The sequence below is a fragment of the Hippopotamus amphibius genome, chromosome 5, assembly GCF_030028045.1.
Source record: "Hippopotamus amphibius kiboko isolate mHipAmp2 chromosome 5, mHipAmp2.hap2, whole genome shotgun sequence".
Classification (NCBI taxonomy): domain Eukaryota; kingdom Metazoa; phylum Chordata; class Mammalia; order Artiodactyla; family Hippopotamidae; genus Hippopotamus; species Hippopotamus amphibius.
In genome coordinates, this window is record NC_080190.1 from 139,721,208 (window position 1) to 139,741,290 (window position 20,083).

At 37.3% G+C, this 20,083-nt stretch overlaps 1 protein-coding gene across 7 annotated transcripts in view; it reads right to left on the reverse strand.

The window, feature by feature from the left end:
- Positions 1-20,083, reverse strand: part of UBR5 (ubiquitin protein ligase E3 component n-recognin 5) — a 216,307-nt gene that overhangs the window by 67,557 nt on the left and 128,667 nt on the right. For 5 of the 7 annotated variants that reach the window (XM_057737344.1, XM_057737343.1, XM_057737345.1 and 2 more), the window contains exons 6-9: positions 11,443-11,632; positions 11,064-11,223; positions 10,318-10,467; positions 8,324-8,535 (exon numbers count right to left, since the gene is read on the reverse strand). In XM_057737344.1, the coding sequence (XP_057593327.1) occupies positions 8,324-8,535; positions 10,318-10,467; positions 11,064-11,223; positions 11,443-11,632 (712 nt within the window). The remainder of the gene's footprint in view (positions 1-8,323; positions 8,536-10,317; positions 10,468-11,063; positions 11,224-11,442; positions 11,633-20,083) is intronic. The other 2 variants (XM_057737349.1, XM_057737347.1) reach the window with 1 other exon arrangement.

Genomic DNA, 20,083 nt, shown 5'->3' on the forward strand with positions numbered 1-20,083 from the left:
TGCTCTCTTTGAAATTCTGGCTCCAGAGTATGCTAAACTAACGGTGTCTTTTTAGGTTTCCATCAAATTCCAATCTTCTTTGGTTCAGATGGGTTATGATGCTCAGCTATAGTCTGTGAACTCCGCCAAGACTTATAATAACAACAGGTTATGCCTCAGAGCTGTACAGAAAGAACACTAATTTTAATCTTCTATTTTACCAGGGCCAATCAGCTCTATTTTCAAGCCACATCTGTGGAGGGATGGCAAAGAAACCAAACTTGAAATTTTCCAACTTAGCAATTCTACTCTTCCCCCTTTACCATGAGTATCTGTCTACTTTCCCCAGGACTGCTGCATCAAATCTTAACATTTCTACCTCACACTTCCTTCTCGACCCCTTGGTTAAAAAGATGAAGGAGTCCCTCTCTGCTATTTAAGGACAACTCACAAACACACAGTGGATGCAACCCTCTCTCATCACCCCAACAACCATCCAAACTAGTCTATCCTTCAGTCTTACTCACGGTGAATTACTTGGCCTATGTTTCACCTTACCAGCTCTCACTAACAGCTATAGTTGCTCTTGCAACAGCCACATCAATGCCCCATGCATTTAATCAATCCATCTTCTCTTTAAACTCTTTGCACCATTTGACCCTGTTCATCACCAGTTCCAGAACCTCTCCTCTCCCTTGTCCACAAGTCACAACTCTCTATTGGTCTTCCTCCTATCTTCATGACTACAGTTTTTTCTCCTTCTCCCTTGTACAACCAAGTACTCCCTGACCCAGATTCTGTCCTTGTCCCCTTATTCAAATTATGCTTCACCCTCAGCCTAAGTGACTGCATCCCCTAAGGCACCATGCTTTTAAACATATAAATCTTCTATCTCCAGACTAACCTGCAGACTAACTGCCTGGATGTCTTAAAAGCACTGTAACATCTCCAAAATGAATTCACCATCTCCTCCAAAGCTGCATGTCCTCTGTAGTTCCTATCTCCCTGAATGACATCCTCCACCCACCCTGCAATAGGAGAGCAACAAGGGAACCTGAGCACTCTCCTCCTTTTCTCTCAACCAGATGGTGACTAGCAAACCAATGTTATACTCGTCTCAACTTCCTCTCAGATTCTTCCCTTCATCCGTCCTTACTGTCATTGCTTTGGTTGAGATTCTAATGATTCCTTTCTATAACAATTGTACCAGTCTCTCAACTGACTCTAAATTTCTCCTATTTCTATCTTTCTCCCACTATGCCAGTAGTGCTTTCTCCTTAAAAATACACAAAACAAGGGACTTCCCTGGTGGCGCAGTGGTTAAGAATCCGCCTGCCAATGCAGGGGACATGGGTTCAATCCCGGGTCTGGGAAGATCCCACATGCCACAGAGCAACTAGGCCCGTGCACCACAACTACTGAGTCTGTGCTCTAGAGCCTACAAGCCACAACTACTGAGCCTGCGTGCCACAACTACTGAAGCCTCTGCGCCTAGAGACTGTGCTCCACAAGAGAAGCTGCTGCACTGAAAAGCCTGTGCACCACAACCAAGAGTAGCCCTTGTTCACCGCAACCAGAGAAAGCCCACGGGCAGCAACAAAGACCCAACATAACCAATAATAAGTAAATAAATCTAAAAGAGAAGAAAAAGGATATCATTAAAAAAAAACACACACAAGAAAAGAAACCCCACCAATCTCACCGTGTCATTTCCCTAAGAACTCTGTTGGCAGAACACCCTAACTCTCTGGCAAGCTGTGCAGGGCCCTCTGGGCTTGCTCCCTCTTGCTCGTCTCCTACTCCCGCTACAGGGCAGCAATGCTGAATTCCTCCGTTTAGCAAACACACCCTGACCCTTCCTGAATCCAGGCCCATACTTGATATGTGTGGAATGCCTCTGCGTCTGGGTTAACGCCTACTTTACCTTAAAAATGCTTCCTGAAACGTCATCTCCTCTGTGAAGTCTTCGCCAAATCTCTCAGGTGGTATTAGTCATTCCCCACTCTGAACCCCTAAATACCGTAGTCACACCTACAGTCTAGCACTGGTCATACTGTGAACACATTTCATTGTATGTGAGTGTTTGTCTTCCCCACTGAGCTGCCTAAGGGAAGGTCCATAACGAATTCACTGCTGCATTCCCACAGGCCAGCTTGGCACTTAGCACATCCGGGCACACTGATAGCTGAATGAACAAATACACCTCAACTCAAACTTTTTGAGTAAAAGCCCTGCCAGAGCAGTATGATCATCTCTATAGCAAGAGCATGGTGTGTGAGGCACTCTTAGGACTGACTTGCCTATATCCTTCAAGGATGGGCGAATGTTCCCCAGCTCATTAGTCCTGAGTGAGCTAAGTGAACCCTGAAGGCCCTGAAAATCCATTATGCACAAATGTGGATGGATGGCACAGCCACCAGCCAAAAGAAGATGATGGAAAAATCACCAATTGTTTCTTGACTGATATAGATTAGTAGGTAGAGAAATATAAAGCAATCAAACACACACAAAAAAAACAGTATTTTATTTTAGCTCATGCATTTCATAATGTCATAGAAAACAATGCTTTTATTGTTTTGATGAAATACTAATGGCTGCTTCTGAGCAAGTTGGGGCCTGCTTCAACCCAACTGGAAAAGGTGGATATGCACATTTTCTTAAAGATCAGTAGTTTGTAGCTCTATTTTTTTAAACAAAACTGAAAGCTTAGAAGCTGAATCTAAACAATAAACTTCCACGTGTCTCAACAATAAACAAGTCAACAACCAAATGAGGAATCCATCCCCAAAGAGAGATGGAAAAATGTTAAAAATATGATAAAAATTAACTAGCAACCAAAGCTTAAAAAAGAAGTCATTCAGCATTACAACATGAGCTCCTACTAACTTCATCTAGTTAGTGACTTAAATTTTTTTTGTTATTGCTTTTGTTTATTGCTTTTATTTATTTATTTATTTAATTTATTTATTGGCTGCACTGGGTCTTTGTTGCTGCACGCGGGCTTTCTCTAGTTGCAGCAAGTGGGGCCTCCTCTTTGTTGCAGTGCACGGGCTTCTCGTTGCAGTGGCTTCTCTTGTTGCCGAGCAGGGGCCCTAGGTGCGAAAACTTCAGTAGTTGTGGCACACAGGCTTAGCTGCTCTGTGGCATGTGGGATCTTCCTGGACCAGGGATTGAATCTGTGTCCCCTGCGTTGGCAGGCGGATTCTTAACCACTGAGCCACCACAGAAGTCCCAGTGACTTACATTTTTTAAAAGTTGGTCTTATTATTTCTAAATTTCTCCCCACAAAAATTGGTTTTCTTTTTTTTTAATTTCCCTAGTTTCCCCTTTAAGTACAAACTCTAACAGCAATGTGCTGTGTATTATAGCTGAAATGGATGTTATACAACTAACAGGCTACACGGCACCACTTGGTCAACTGTCCTCATTCACACTTCCCTCCTCCTTGCCCATCTTATCTACATTTCCATTTTCACCTTATGCCTGGCTTCTCTTCCTTTTCATAACCATTTCTCCTTTTGCTCTTAACTCATTACTAAATTACATTTGTGACATACCTAGCCAACTTTTAACAGATACTTCCTGGAAGCTTCCACATGCCGATTTAAAAAAAAAAAACAAAACCCAAAAAACTCCCCCACTCAACTTCTACTTCCAGAACCTTGAAGGTGAAGCAGCATAACCAACAGTTTGGTCAATTGGTCCCAACAGTGAAGCTGCTCCAGATAACTTCAGGAGCCAAATGTTGTGGGACTATTTCCTCTCAACACCATGTGAAGAAACTTGAGAATAACACACAACTCTACAATTCAAAAGGCTGCTGGGGAATAAATTTTCTTATTTTCCCTAAGCTATATGAAAATAGACCCAGAACTGTTAAGGGATATGACTGTAAATTAATGATTCTGACTTGCTGAATCAGTTTTGTTTCTTCATCACCCACCATGCAACTTTCGTTAGGTTCTTCTCTGGGAGCATACTGAAAACAGAGGATGTACGAATTCTTTAATTTGAAAGGGTTTGTTTTGTTATAGGGCACAAAGCAGAAGTTTTTATGTTCAATTTCAGCAGATATACTTAGCATGGATTTCCACATAAGTTTTCTCTGCCCTTTCCCTTCAGCATTTATTACTTAGCTCTCATCTTTGCATTCTTATTTTTAACAGTCTTTGTTACTACGGAAGCTGCATTTTTTATTTGCTAATAAGTCACTTTAGATTCTTGTTGGAAGTAGGTTGTATAAATATATGTGTGTGTGTGTGTGTGTGTGTGTGTGTGTATATATAGATAGATAGCTACAGTTTAAATGTAGACACTCAGCAACATAGAACAATTTCTAATCTGAGAAAAGTAAATTCCAAAAATGACTGAGAAGTGAAAATGGAGCCATGTTAGATAATCGCTTAATTGAAAAACTGCACCTTCTCATCAAAATAACTTTTTTTTAAATCAATTAATTAATTTACTTGGCTGCGTAGGGTCTTAGTTGCGACACGCAGGCTCTTCGTTGTGGCGCGCGGGCTTCTCTCTAGTTGTGGCACACAGACTCTAGAGCACGCGGGCTCAGTAGTTGCAGCACTCTGGTTCTACAGCGTGCAGGCTTAGTTGACCTGCGGCGGCTTGTGGGATCTTAGCTCCCCAACCAGGGATCAAACCAACATCCCCTGCATTAGCAGGCGGATTCTTAACCACTGAACCACGAGGGAAGTCCCTCATCAAAGTAACTCTTCGCAATCACTCTGGCCTCCTGGGATTCCCCAAAGCCTCTTGCACCTAATTCTATTATGGTACTTATGCCAAAGTATTAATACTATTGTTCTGCCTTCCTACGAGACCCTCACTCTAACACCTAAACAAAAGGCCTAACACACAATATGCATTTAATCAAGGCTACCTAATTACTGATTGGATGACCCTCACCTCTGTCTTCATGGAGCTTTCAACATCTCAGCAATTACCAATTATGCTTTCATTATTTTTAAAGATGCTGAAAAGTTAATGAGGGGAAAAAACTTTATGCTTTTTTCCTCTTTCTTTCTTTTAACCTTTTGACTCCTTCACCCACTGTTCCCACTCCCCACCTCTGGCAACTTCCAATATGTTCTCTGTATCTATGAGCTTGGTTCTGTTTTTGGTGGTTGGTTGGTTTGTTTTGTAGATTTCACATTTAAGTGAGATCATACAGTATATGTCTCTCTCTGACTAATTTCATTTAGCATAATGCTCTCAAGGTCCATCCACATAGTAGAAAAGGGCAAGATTTCATTCTTTTGTTATGGCTACATACGTGTGTGTGTGTGTGTGTGTGTGTTTGTGTGTGTGTGTGTGTGTTGCCCCATCCACTGATGGATGCTTACGTTGCTTCCATTATCTTGGCTACTGTAAACAATGCTGCAATGGACGTGGGGGTACATGTATTCTGAGTTAGTGTTTTCGTTTTCTTCAGATAAATAACCAGAAGCGGGAGTGCTAGATCATATATAGTAGTTCTATTTTTAATTTTTTAAGGAACCTCCATACTGTTCTCCATAGTGGCTGAACCAACTTACATTCCTACCAATAGTTTCCAAGGGTTCCCAATTATGCTCTTATACTAGTTTTGACATTTAAATGAAAAAATAATTCATGGAAATAATTAAAGTTTAAGGTTACCTCAAGTATTTTCAGCTTAGGATTATACTGTAAAGGTTTAAAGAGAGCATTCATACCACCATTAAAAAAGCTTGATTAGCCTAGAAAATGGTAAAATTTTGAAGAAGTAGCTGTTCCTCTAAATAAGTGGTGGGAAAGTCAGGATTATTCCAGATAATTTCACAATGGAATTTCTCAGGTGCCCTAACAAAAGAAGAATGAAAAACACCATGGCTACTAACCAACCTTATAATTTATAAATACCAGATTAGGTCATTTCTGAAATTAAGCTGGGGCACCGCCTCCCCTCAAAAAGGAAAAAAAAAGGCAAAAGAGACAGAGGAGAGAGAGAGAGAGACTATTTATTCTAAATAGTGCATGCTGACGCCCTATACCTCCCTGCACTCTCCACCTGTCTCTTCAACTCCTATCAAGCTTTCCCCAGAAAGCTTTTCTACTCCTCAGGGATCACTGCCCCCAATTCTGGAGGACGAATATGGCCCCACGTAGTACCTGTTTCCTCGTGTGGAATTTACCCTGTGCCACTGCATGATAATTTTGCACATTGTTCTAAAAGCAAGGTCTTTTTTCCCTTTAAGAACTCCCTGCATTCTCTTTCTGACTGTAGCATTCAGCCTTGCAAACAATCACCTAATGGTCTGCTGATAAGTGGGATAATGCTTAACAGCTTAATCAGGCTTATGCTATTTCTTCCCTGAACTGAAATTTTTGATGCCTAAATTTCAATCACAAGCTAATAAAAAGTAGTTCTTCAATGACAACATTTTAAATTAGGTTTTTCTTTAATAGAAAAAAAAGGTATAGGTAGGATATACTTTGTTGCACACAGTACTATTTCTCCTTCGTTCAATGTCTAAAAACACCAAGGAAATAACACACTAAGGCCTGTACAATGTCAAGATTTTATGACGCACTTAGTAACTGTCTCTGCAAACAAGCTATACCCAAAACCAAGCTTATGAGTTAAGGCCAACAAAGACAGGCTAACTCTAACAGAGGGTATACTGGCCAGAGAAAAAGCCTGCTAAATTCACACCGTTCAAAACACTTTCAAATATGTGATAAAGAAGCCTAGACTAATATATATGCAGTGGCACTATTAGGCACAAGATTCCCGAGTCCTCTGCTACCTCTTGCCAATATGAAGTAGACAGAGCTCTAAGACGATCAAGACAAGAGAAACAGGAAACAAAGAACAATGTAGGGGGAGAAGAAAACGAAAAAAGAAAAATTCCAATGGTTTAAAAAATCACCCTCTAACATAGGAAGCAAAAGTAGAAATTGGAACATTTCTAGTTTTATGGAAATAAGTAAGAGAATGCAATTCAGGGAAAGTTTGTCAGCTGCCAAAGAAAACAGAATAACCTTTTGCTTACAAAGAGACTGATTAAAATTCATGTTCCTTCTTGAATTCAAGCTTTCCACATGAGCTGAATGCAGAGGAAAATAAATGAACTACACAAGATTCACAATAACTATGAAAGACAAATTCAGAGCATTAAATAATATCTTTCCTTTAATATCCCAAATTCAACGTCAAAGAAAGAAAAGAAACCTACTTCAGAGTCTCCTTATCTACTAGAGATAACCTTCAAGTTCCTATCTTCCTTTACTGCTACTTAAGAAAATTTCCTATCCAACTGGCTCTGGCAATAAGAAACAGGCACTCCAAAAAACAGATGAAAAACATATGGCTTCCTATAGGAGCCTTTGAAGATGAATTACCCATCACTAAGACAAACCTACACACCGTCAACAGGATATGTCTACATAGAAAAAGAATCTAAAAAAAGAATGGATAAAGTATTTGTATAACAGATTCACTTTGTTGTACACCTGAAACTAACATTGTAAATCAATTATATCCCAATAAAAATTTTTTTTAAAAGGGGGATGTGTTGACTCTGCTTCACTTGTAGCAGTGATAGATTTTTTAAAGATTCAAATCAACTTAAATCCTGGATGCTTTCTAGAAGCCAGTCATTGTACTGCTCCTCAGGATGCAGAGCATAACTCCCCCAGTCCATTCCTGTTCAGCCTGCTTTGTTTCCCACAGCTTTCAGAGCAAAGGGCCTGTCAGAATTCACTGCCATCAAATGGGAAAGCTAACTAATCAAAGAAACACATATCCCTAATCTCGCCCTGACGTGCATGCTTGTATCAATGGCCAGAAACCTTCCCTGCAGAAACCAGGGTACTCCTGACAGTATAAAACAAATTTCTTTCAAGAAACATACCATCAGTTACTGCTGTAATTACCACCAGAAAAGAAATCCTGAAACAGAATGCTGATGTGTTATCTGCAGCTACCATCCTGATTTCTCCAATTTACTTCATCAAGTAGAAAAAGAAATAGCACCATTGAACCACATCTCATTAAAATGACTCCTGCAGTGTTGAATAAAGATGATCTACTTATATTTTAAAATATATACATATATATCACTATATGTCTGCGTTTGTATTTTTTGGCCATGGCATGAGGGATCTTAGCTCCCCAATCAGGGATCAAACCCATGCCCCCTGCAGTGGAAGTGAGGAGTCCTAACCACTGGACCACCAGGAAATTCCTATGTCTGTGTTTTAAATGACAGTACAAAAATCTGAAATAAAACAGAAATCTTTTTTGGAGGGTGTGCGGGGTGCCAGGAATTCATTTAAAATGGAAGGAACGGGGATTCTTCTTAAATACCTTATCAGGCCACCACTGCAAATCTTCTCCTAGAGACACTGGACTTTGAACAGGTGTATTCTTCTTATCCAGGTTAGGCTCTCCTTCCTTGCTGGTAGAGCCCCTTTCATTATCAAATGAGGCTCCATCAAGCCACCTTCGTTCACGTAAACGTAAAACGGATTCACGTTCACGCAACAGCTCAGAGTCTCTCTCTAAGGGAAGAAGGAGAACTGGTATGCAATTGGGTCACACCAGTGGGATAAAAGTAAGCCACTCTCTAGTAAAGACCCTTCAGGATGCAACCAACAGTAGTTTATCCACTCACAAGAATTCAATGTAAATGTATATCTAATAAGCCTGACATGCAACATTCAAAACACTAACTCTTTCAAGTGAATGTATGAAAATTATAAACTAGCATTTTCAAGCACTATGTAGAGGCAGACTTTTCTGAATTCCAACGATATGTTTTTAGAGGAGAATTGCTTTATTTTAAACTCGAATTTGGATTTTTTAATTGGCATTTTAAATTTTCGGCTTTCATTAAAAATGTTTACCATAACTTTTAAATTTATTAGGAAATATTCATAAATTAAAATTTCAACACATTAGATAACCTACATAAACCAAAAAAGAGTATTTGTTAGAGAGTCTACACATACACATCAAAAACAAAAAACAAAAAAAAAAACTTGAGAAGGGTAAAATATAAATCCATTAGCATTAACTATAAAACTTTTGATAATCCAAGCCCTGTTTAATTTTATAGGCTGGATTTTTATGGAATAGTCTTATTCTAAAGTTTTTGAGAGACTAGACAGAATTTTTTTTTCAAGAATCTTTATAGAAAGATTATTTCACAAAAATGCTTCCCCTGCAATTGGCCTACAAACTTTTAAAACCAGTTTTTTTTCAGTTTGCTCACACATTACTTTTTTAAATAGGCAATCAACATAAACTTTCCAAGACTTGGATAGTAAGGATTAAAAACAGTATTAAGTTGAACCATATAAAACTGCCATCCATGCAGGCCAAACATGGTCAAGTACCACCAATTTCATATGGTTCAAACTGAAAGAGATGCCCACATAGAATGACCTAAGGAAAAGCAAAAGGGAGAAATTCAGGAGTTATTTGTGTTAGATACTGAATGTCTGAAACGCAATACTTGATGCATTTAAGGCAATAAAATATGCACTTATTTTTTTAAAATTTTTTTTAATTTTTAATAGGCTCAGTACACTAAAAGATCATCATAAGTCTGTTATTTTAAAACTACTTTCAAGTACTAGGTATTTGCAGAAGGTCTTAATATAAAATGGCATCTTTTCCAGTTTACTAACGATAAGTAAATAATATAGCTGCTTCTTTGCCTGTTCTTTCAATCAAGCAGTTTTACATTGTGGAAAGTGAAAACAGTGACTTACAAAAGTTAAAATGCAAACTAAATCCATATCAACATATACAGAGAAAGGCTTACATTTGTATGATTTTAAAATCTTTCTAAGCTGTACTATGTACTGTACCTTTTCAAGATTTCAAACTTTTGAAACTATCATTTTAGTAAAATAAGCATTTCTATACATTTAGTATTGATCAATCTCATTCTAATGAGTTTTTCATATTTCACTCCTCCATCTAACCAGGATTTAAAATGAACAAAATAATCACTTTATTTTAATCAAATAAACTAAAGAGACTTGTTTTCTGAATGCTGCATGTCACTGTAAAGTAGAACTCTGCTTTTAGTTCAGAATCCATATTCCTAGTTAAAAAATATAGTTAGGTAAGTTGTAACCCTTTACATGTATTCTACAATGTACATAAGATCATCTCTAAAGTTCTACTGTGGCTCCTCAAAATCAAAAGAAACTATTTTAATGCCAAAGCATCCAAAAACACTAGTAAGTAATTTCATCTACTGTAATATTAAAAGTTCAAATACAATGAATTTTACCACTTTCTCTCCATACAGTCAGCCAATAATCACAAAGAAATAAATGCAAAATTACCTCGAGATGAGCCTAGCCTGGAAAGTGACGAACGACGAAAAGAAGGGTAACCGAAATAGCTGATGTCTTCAGAAAACATGGCGTCTGCATCAATAATGACACTTGGGTGGGCAGAATGAATGTCAGCATCAAGAAGAGACATAAGATCCTCTATAAACAGAAACAAATATAAATAAAGCAGATACAGAGAAAAAAATCTGTAGACCATTGAAAAGTTCCTGAAAATTAAACACTAAAATCAGGGACTGACTACTGACATAACCTGAGAAGAAAAGCAGTAACTACCTAGGAAATAAAGTTAACATTATTAACATAGATTTTAAGGAACATCAATTGCATGATTGTTGTTTGGGCTACCTACTAAATTATCACAAAAAAAGGTCACTGCTTAAGATTCTTATGACATCACAGAGATAATACGGTCAAAATCTAAATGCAGTTCAGTTACTAATATTCAGTTAATAAGGGCATCAAAATACAATATGCCAGAGTCATCTGTCAGCCAGTGATAAAGCCACACAGATAGATCCATGTCTTTACCAGGACCAAACACAAGTCCACCGAGCAAAAACATTTCCCCATTTTCCCTTAACAAGAATGTTACAATCAAATCAAACACTACTGTGAGAAATATCTACCACCTTGCAAAGAAAGGTCAGAAAATCTATTGCACTTTAAAATTCCATTCCCCAGTCAAAAAAATCTCTCCCTTCAGAGAGAGAAAACCATAACAGTGATCCACCAACCTCCAGGCAAATAAGATTCACTGGCTGTATCATCCCCATCATCTCCATCTTCATCATCCCGGCTAAGTAAATTATTTACAGCAAGGTTTACATCAAGATTTGTTCGCTGAAGTTCTCGAATAATGACACTTCTGGATTTGCCTTGTAAAACGACTTGGGCCTGAAATGAAATATAAACAAGAGTGCTATGCTAATTTTCTTTTTCATAACTTCTTTATCAAAATCAGCTTTCTAGAATCAATACAGAAAACCAGTATTTCACAAATCACGATATAAATTACGACTACAGCCCACTGTATTTAGTTAAACCTTCGTTAAACTACATTTAGTTAAACGTAAGTCCTGCTGGCTTAGGTTAAGTGTTCTGCAAGATCCATACCTGTGAAATCAGCTCCTCTGGAATCACAGATGCTGGAATAACTGGCTGTGGTTGGCTGCCCAAAAGCCCAGACCCTCGATCCCGACCTGTCCGAATTACTCGAGTCTGTCGGCGAGAATCTCGAGCTCCAGCTGACGACCTACCAGAGGATCCTCCTCCACTTCCACCTACTCCAGAACTCCAGCGACTTCTAAATATTGGAGAATTTAAAGAATCAGCATTTTAAACAATCATTCAGAAAGATTGCTTTGGGTTGCATTTTCTTAGGATATGATAAAGCTATTTTTCCAACTGGCATAATATGTTTTAGGAGTATTTTAATAGAACAAGATAATAGAACTGAGCTTTAAAATAACACTGTTTCAATTTTTTTTTAATGCTTAAGTACCAACTCACTTTTTGGAAAGATAAATACCACACTTTTGCATATTTTAAAACAATTTTTTAAAGAACCACATATACCAAGCATTTCTAGTCACAACTGTAAAATGACTTCTAGAATACATCTCACCTTTGTATGAAAGACCTATCAGACATAACTACTAACAGTCTACTGCACAAAAAGTAAAATTCAGAGTTTAAAGTTTAAAGACACAAATAAATGGAAAGACAACCATGTCCATAGATGGGAAGATTTAATATTGTTAAGATGTCCATACTGCTCAAAGCAATCTACAGATTCATCATAATCCCTACAAAATCCCAATGGATTTTGTGCCTCAAAGGACATAATCAACAGAGTGAGGAAGCAACCTACAGAATAAAAGAAAATATTTGCAAATCATACATCAAATAAGAGGTTAATATCTAGAATATATAAAGAGCTCCTACACTCTACAAAACAATCAAATAACTTGATTAAAAAATGGGCAAAGAATGTGAATAGACATTTCTCCAAAGATAACACATAAACAGCCAAATAAGCATATGAAAACATGTTCTACATCACTAATCATGAGAGAAATGCAAATCAAAATCACAATAACATATCACCTCACACCCACTGAAATGGCTACCATGAAAAAAAGACAGAAAATTACAAGTGATAGCAAGGATATGCAGACATTGGAACATTCGTGCACTGTTGGTAGAATTGTAAAATGGTGCAATGCTATGAAAAACAGTATGAAGTTTCCTTAAAAATTAAAAATAGAACCACTATATATGACTCAGCAGTTATAATTCTAGGTACATATCCAAAAGAATTGAAAACAGAGTCTCACAGAGATATCTACATACCCACGTTCATGGCAGCACCACTCGTAAGAGCTGTGTGGTATAACGCTGATTGTTCTCAATGTCTTGACATAATCACTATCAATTTCAACTGGTCTACCCAACCATAGAGCATCGTCCACCAAGAAATCTCCAGCACGAAACTTCACAAACCACTTCTGACATGTTTGATCAGTCACAGCACCTTCTCCATATACTGCACAAATCTTTTTGTGCATTTCAGCTGCGTTTTTACCTTTCTTGAAATAATAAAGCATAATATGCCGAAAATACTGCTTTTTTCTTTCATCTTCAATATTAAAATGGCTACACAAATATTCACCAATTCTGATAAGTTTTTTTTAAATGCATGCTGATATGACAGCTGTCATGTACAATCTAACAAAATTGTTTTGAATGAAGTTAAAGACAACTAAGCGCAACTAGAGCCATCTTACGGAAAAACTGAATGAAGCTTCTGGCCAACCCTAAACAACACAGATGCACCTTGAAGATATTAAGTGAAATAAGCCAATCACAAAAAGACAAATACTGTATGATTCCAAATATAAAAGGTACCTAAAGCAGTCAAATTCATAGAAACAGAAAGTAGAATGGTGGCTGCCAGATGCTAGGGAGAGGGGTAAAGGAGCTGTTTAATGGATATAAAGTTTCAGTTTTACAAGATGAAAAAATTACGGAGATTTCTTTCACAACGATATGAATATACCTAATACTACAGAGATGTCCAGTTACAACGGTAAAGGTAGTAAATTTTATGTTATTTGTTTTTAAACATGATTTTAAAAATATAAAGTCATGTTACAAAAGAAAGCAATATTCTAGAAAACAGACATGTTTTCTTTTCAACGTAAATGCTTTGTGATAATTATGCAACAGAAAACATAGGATCAATGAAACATATAAGTAGATATTCAAATCAAACATTAAATCAGCATTTCTACTTCATGGTTTCCTGTAAGTTGTCAAAATTAAGTCAGGTGAAATCACTCTTTTAGAAGTTTTTAAGAGTCAAAAGCTAAATATATTATTTCAACTTGAAAACAGAAGGAACCACACTAAAGAATCCTAAAAAGATATAATTAGGGTAACTGTATTTCCCAGTTTGCCTGAGATAATACCAGAGTAAGCCTGCTGTCTGAGCCTATTATTAATTTCACTCAAAAACGTCCCTGTTTGGACAATAAATTATATGGCCAACATAAATATAAGTAATGACTCAATATTTCCACCAAAAATGCATATCGTTTACCCCCCAGGCAAATAATGCTAGAAACCTGATCAGATATACTACCCAAGAACACATCTAATTCCTGGCAGATCTTACAGTTATGACAAACTGAAATCTCCATGAGGGGCAGATAGGTTACTTATTTATAAGTAAAGCCAAGACAACTGGGAAGAGTAGAGAATACCTACATATCTAAAACATTCAAATTCTTTCCTTTAAGTGCAGCTAGATTAATCCATCAAAACACCACCGGCTGCCAATCTGCAATCTCTGCTACACAAACCTTCAACTGAGGTTAGCTGAAAGACAAAGGTCAAAATATTTCTAGCTTGCCCATTCATTAACCTCACCATTACCATGGAGAATACCACATTTTTCCACTCACACCTCCCAGTGCGGGATTTCTTCTATCAGAATCCAATCTACCTGCTGCCCTACCTCAACTACTCCTGAACGTTCCTCTAACCAGCCTGCTATCCAGAGAAAGAGCAATGTGTTAGACTAAGACTACATTAATAGAGGTTTATCAGTGGTCACAAAAGACAGTACTGGAATCCTCTTTTCATCTATAATTACAGTGAGCTATATAATTTTTAATATTAAACTCAAAAATAATGGAAAACCAGTGTCTAGTATCCACACTCTGCTCATCAAATTAACCCTATGATCTGACCCCATTATGTAATACTCAAGATACACAGTGACTCTCCTCAACTGAGAAAATCACACTAAATATGGAATTAATCCACAGCTGGCAACCTGAAAGCCCATGGGTCAAGTCTTGTCCATATACTTGATTGGCTGGTTAAAAAAATGTACAGCATCAAAAACAAGAGAAGTCTGAGAAACTCTCACAGTCAAGAGGAGCCTAAGGAGAAATGATGACTAACTGTACTGTAGTATCCTGGATGAGCTCCTGAACAGAAAAAGGGCCTTAAGAAAAATATAAGGGAATGTGAACCTAGGGCCTTCAGCTGATGATAACATATTAATATACAGTAATTATAAAAAATGTACCATGCTAATGTTACAGGTTAACAGTGACAACTGGGTATGGAGTATACAAGAAATGTCAATACTATCTTTGTAATTTTCCTGTAATCTCAAACTGTTCAAAAATACAAAGTTTATTTTAAAGAACATATACATATACACATGCATACAAACATACACACACACTAGACTGGTATGTGTGTGCCTGTGTATATGTGTACATATATTTCCACGGAAATATTAATTAGTTCCAACATTTAACTAAGGAGATTTCACATAAAAATCCAGATTTGCAGCTTGTCGTAAGATAAAAGGGGAGGGGGGTAATGGAGGTTTGCATTTGGCAACAATGGCCCTGCTGTATTGTCTTCTCCCACGATAAAACATCAGCTGATTAGCTGCCTCCTTTAAAAATGGGGCATCCACTGTTAAATAGATGGCCAGTGGGAAGTTGTTGTATAACAAAGGGAGTCCAACTCGAGGATGGAAGATGCCTTAGAGGACTGGGACGGGGAGGGTGGGGGGGACTCGAGGGGGGGGGGGTTGCGGGAGGGAGGAAATATGGGGATATGTGTATAAAAACAGATGATTGAACTTGGTGTACCCCCAAAAAAATAATAAATAAATTTAAAAAAATGGGGCATCCACTTCCTTTGTCGAAGCCCTACAACCTACTATCTTACCACCTTTTTAGACTGGGGCCAGTTTCAGCTGTTTACAATTACAATGGCCTGCTTGGCTTTTACCTTTCAAATCCTGTACTATTAGCTCAAATTAAACTCCAAAAGAAATACGGTAACTCAAACCAATGAAAAGCAGCTTATACCTATCATCTATTACGGCCGGCGATAACAAACAATGGGATAAAGAAACTTTAGATACTAATAGTTCCATTTTAAACATCCTATTAAACACAAACTCTCTTTCTCCTCCAAATAAAGTTGGTGTTCTTGCCCTTAACCTCATCTGAAATGAGTTTAACAATATCCAGGAGATTTTTAAAATATCTCCCAGGATAAATCTGAGTAACTATAAAAGGGAAAAACAGCAGCTAGAAATCCTTAGTACATAAACCTGCCAATTAGTGAAAACACCAAAGGGAAAAATATTAAATGTCCCAGAAATTTTGACTGCTATGCATTCCTAAGAATGATCAGTCATAATAAGTCATAATAAATGATCAATTCTCAATTATCCATGCTGATGGAAAAGAAAAACAGTACCAATCATCCCAAAATCTTTCAAATGCAGCTCTCAAATATAGAGACCACTCACTCCCTGATTCACAACACTTCTCTGAACCCAAAGGGAGCAAGCCAGGACTCTGATGGAAGGGGTTAGGGACCAAGGTCTGTGGGGGTAATCTCTTTCATATGTGACTGCATCTGGTAAATTTGCAGATAAAAATCCCCTTTGGGGACTCAAGATCTGTCTGTTCTAGATTCTCTATTACATGTAGTAAATTGCAAGCTTCTTTAAAGTTTATTGTAATCAACACAAATGGGGGGAAGAAACTATACAACTCTAGAAAAAAAATTTATTATGAAGGATAACATTTTTGGCTGTAAAATTTCTTAATTTACAGAATAACGGATCACAATTTCACCATCAACACACTGAGAAAAATGTTCACAGAGGGCAAGAGAAACAATCAGCCTTTAAGTGCTTGCATTTTGTGGACATATGCAAGACCAAATAAAGGTAAACATATGGCTTAGCCGGTGGGACACTGTGACATTTTTCAAAATTGCAATTCACAAACCCAATGCTAAAGAAAGCTTACACAGAGTCTGTTCTGGGGGGATGTGTGTGGAGGGAGGGAAACAGAAACACATGATTCAAAAACAAGTACAAACAAGGATGAGTAAGGGGGACTCAAATATTAATGATTCTCTCTGCATTTGTATAAAGTCTTAAAATTAGCCCTAACTTTCTTTGGAGTAGGTCTGAGGTTTTATTCAAGCTCAAATGTACTACTTTATTATTATATTTATTGCACATTTTATTAACAGTAATAAAATTCCACTACTCTCTTTCAGTCATTCTGTCATGCAGTCTATTATAATTGGTTATATCCAAGTTTTATTTATAAAGAGAAGAGGATTTAAACCTAGGATCATTTGAGCAACATAAACAGCAATGGATTATAAACCATAAAATAAAACAAATATCCCTGAGACCATAATGATATAAATAACTCAACAGAAACAGAAATAAATGGGCAAGGAGGGAAAGTTCTTCCTTATATTCGAATTTCAATTAATGACTATAAAAGAAATAATGAAAAACATTTTTTAAAATCACTACTTGGGGAGTTCCTGGTGCTCCAGTGGTTAGGACTTGGCACTTTCACTGCCATGGCCTGGGTTCAATCCTTGGTCAGGGAACTGAGATCGCACAAGTCAAGTGGAATGGCCAAAAAAAAAAAAAAATCAAATCACTACTTGGCCAACACCACAGTAATAATTAAAGCAGAAAAAATCAATGGATGTTAAAATTAATGAGCAAAAGTATGATGGAAAATAGGATATTTACGTAGTCACAAAGTATCTCCCCACAAAATACATATGAATTACAAAGGGGAAAACAGCAACTTTATACTTGAGAAGCCTGGCAAATACCACTTTAACTAAGTGATCAGAGGTATAACCATCACCAGTAATATGACATGCCAGTATCACGTGCCTTCTGATATGATGCACTGAGAAGGGCACATCATCACTTCTGTGGTATTTCTGCCGAAAATGCAGCACCTGCACTCCCAATCAAAATCCCAGCAAGTTTTTGTGGATATCAACAAATTGATTCTAAAATTTATAGGGAGAGGCAAAAGACCTAGAGTAGCCAACACAATATTGAAGGAGAAGAACAAAGTTCTTTTGACTGACACTACCCAACTTCAAGACTTACTATAAAGCGACAGTAATCAAGACAGTGTGCTACTGGAGAAAACACAAACAGATCAGTGGAAGAGAAAAAGAGTCCAGAAACAGACCCCTATAGAGTCAACTGATCTTTGACAATAAAGCAAAGGCAATACGAAGAAGCAAAGATGACTGATTCAACAAACGGTGCCGAACAACTGGACATCCACGTGGAAAAAAGACACAGACCTTTATAAAAATTAACTGAAAATGGATCATAGACCTAAATATAAGATGCAAAACTATAAAACTCCTAGAAGATAACACAGAAGAAAACCTAGGCGACCTTGAATTTGGCAATGACTTTTTAGATGTGATACCAAAGGCACAATGAAAGAAACAACTGATAAGCTGGACTTCATTAAAATTAAAAACTTCGGCTCTGTAAAAGACACTGTCAAGATAAAGAAAAGACAAGCCACAGACTAGGAGAAAATATCTGCAGGAGACATGTGATAAAAAAGGGTTATCCAAAATATACAAACAACCTGATGGAAAAATGGGCCAAAGACCTTAAAAGAAACCTCACCAGAGAAGATCTACAGCTGGTAAATAAACATATGAAAAGATGCTTCATGTCATATGTCATCAGGCAAACGTAAATTTAAAAAACAAGAGACCACTACACACCTATTAGAATGACCAAAATCCAGAACCATGACAATACTAAACACTGGTAAGGACACGGGGCAACAAAAACTCTCACTCACTGCTGGTGGGAATGCAAAACGGTATTTTAGAAAACAGTTTGGCTGTTTCTTACAAAACTAAACATATTCTTACCATATGATCCAGCAATCATGCTCCCTGGTATTTAACCCAAAGGAGTTGAAAACTTATGCCCACACAAAAACCAGGACACAGCTTTATTCATAACTGCCAAAACGTGGGAGCAATAAAGATGTCCTTCAGTAGGTAAATGTGTAAATAAACTGTGGTACAGCTACACAATGAAATATTATTCAGTACTAAAAAGAAATGAGTTATCACGCCATGAAAAGACATGGAGGAACCTTAAACACATACTGCTGTACAAAGTGAAAGAAGCCAACTTAGAAAGACTACATATTGTATGAATCTAACTACTTGACATTCTGGAAAAGACAAAACTATGGCAATGATAAAAAGATCAGTGGATTTTTAGGAGAGTGAAGCTACTTGATATGAGACTATAATGGAAGATGCATGTCACTAGAAACTTATCCAAACCCACAGAACACCGGGAGTGAACTCTAATGTAAACTCTATGGACTATGGGTGATGATGTGTCAGTGTAGGTTCATCATTTGTAACAAACGGGCCACTCTGCTGCGGGCGGTACTGATAACAAGGGAGGCTATACATGTGTGGGGACAAGGGGTATATGGAAAATCCCTGTACCACCCTCTCATTTTTGCTGTGAGCCTGAAAACTGCCCTTAAAAAATACTTTTCAAAAATGCATCACCTGGGTTTAATCGTGAGGAAATAATAGACAAATTCAAACACTACAAAATAACCAGTCAGTTTTCAAACTTATCAGGGTCTGGAAAGGTAAAGAAAGGTTGAGAAACTGTCCCAGATTGGAGGAAACTATAGAACCATGACCATAAATGCAACTCGGGATCCTGGATTGAATCCTGGAGCAGAGAAATGGTACTCATGGGACAAGGTGGTGAAATCTGAATAAACTCTGCAGATTAAGCGCTGACCAGTGTTAATTTCCTGGTTTTGATAACTGGACTATCGTTATGTAAAATGTTAAGATTTGGGGAAGCTGGGTGAAATCTTGTAACTTTTTAAAGGTCAAATTATTTCAAAATGAAAAGTTAAATTTAAAAATAAAGAGTACAGGATTAGGAACAAATGCCAGTACATAAATGTGGAAACTAAACCAGGGATCAGCAAACTTTTCCTGTAAAGAGCAAAACAGTAAATCTATTAGCTAAGTTTCGCCCCAACCCCCACATTGTTTGAGGGTCATATGTATATACAAATACTGAATCGTTATGTTGTACACTTGAAACTATTATAATGTTATATGTCAAGTATACCACAATAATTTTTTAAAAGTAAAAATAGCTTCATTAAAAGCTGTAAAGTTTAGTTACATAATCCTTTCAAGCCTCACTAAAGAACTGCCATATTTGAACACTAGAAAGAAATAAATGTTAGATTTTTTTTTACCCAAGAATTAGTTACAAGTAAGACCAAAGACTGTGTCACTGAAAATGTTCAAATAATATAAATGACATGATAAATGCATGTAGCCATTATAC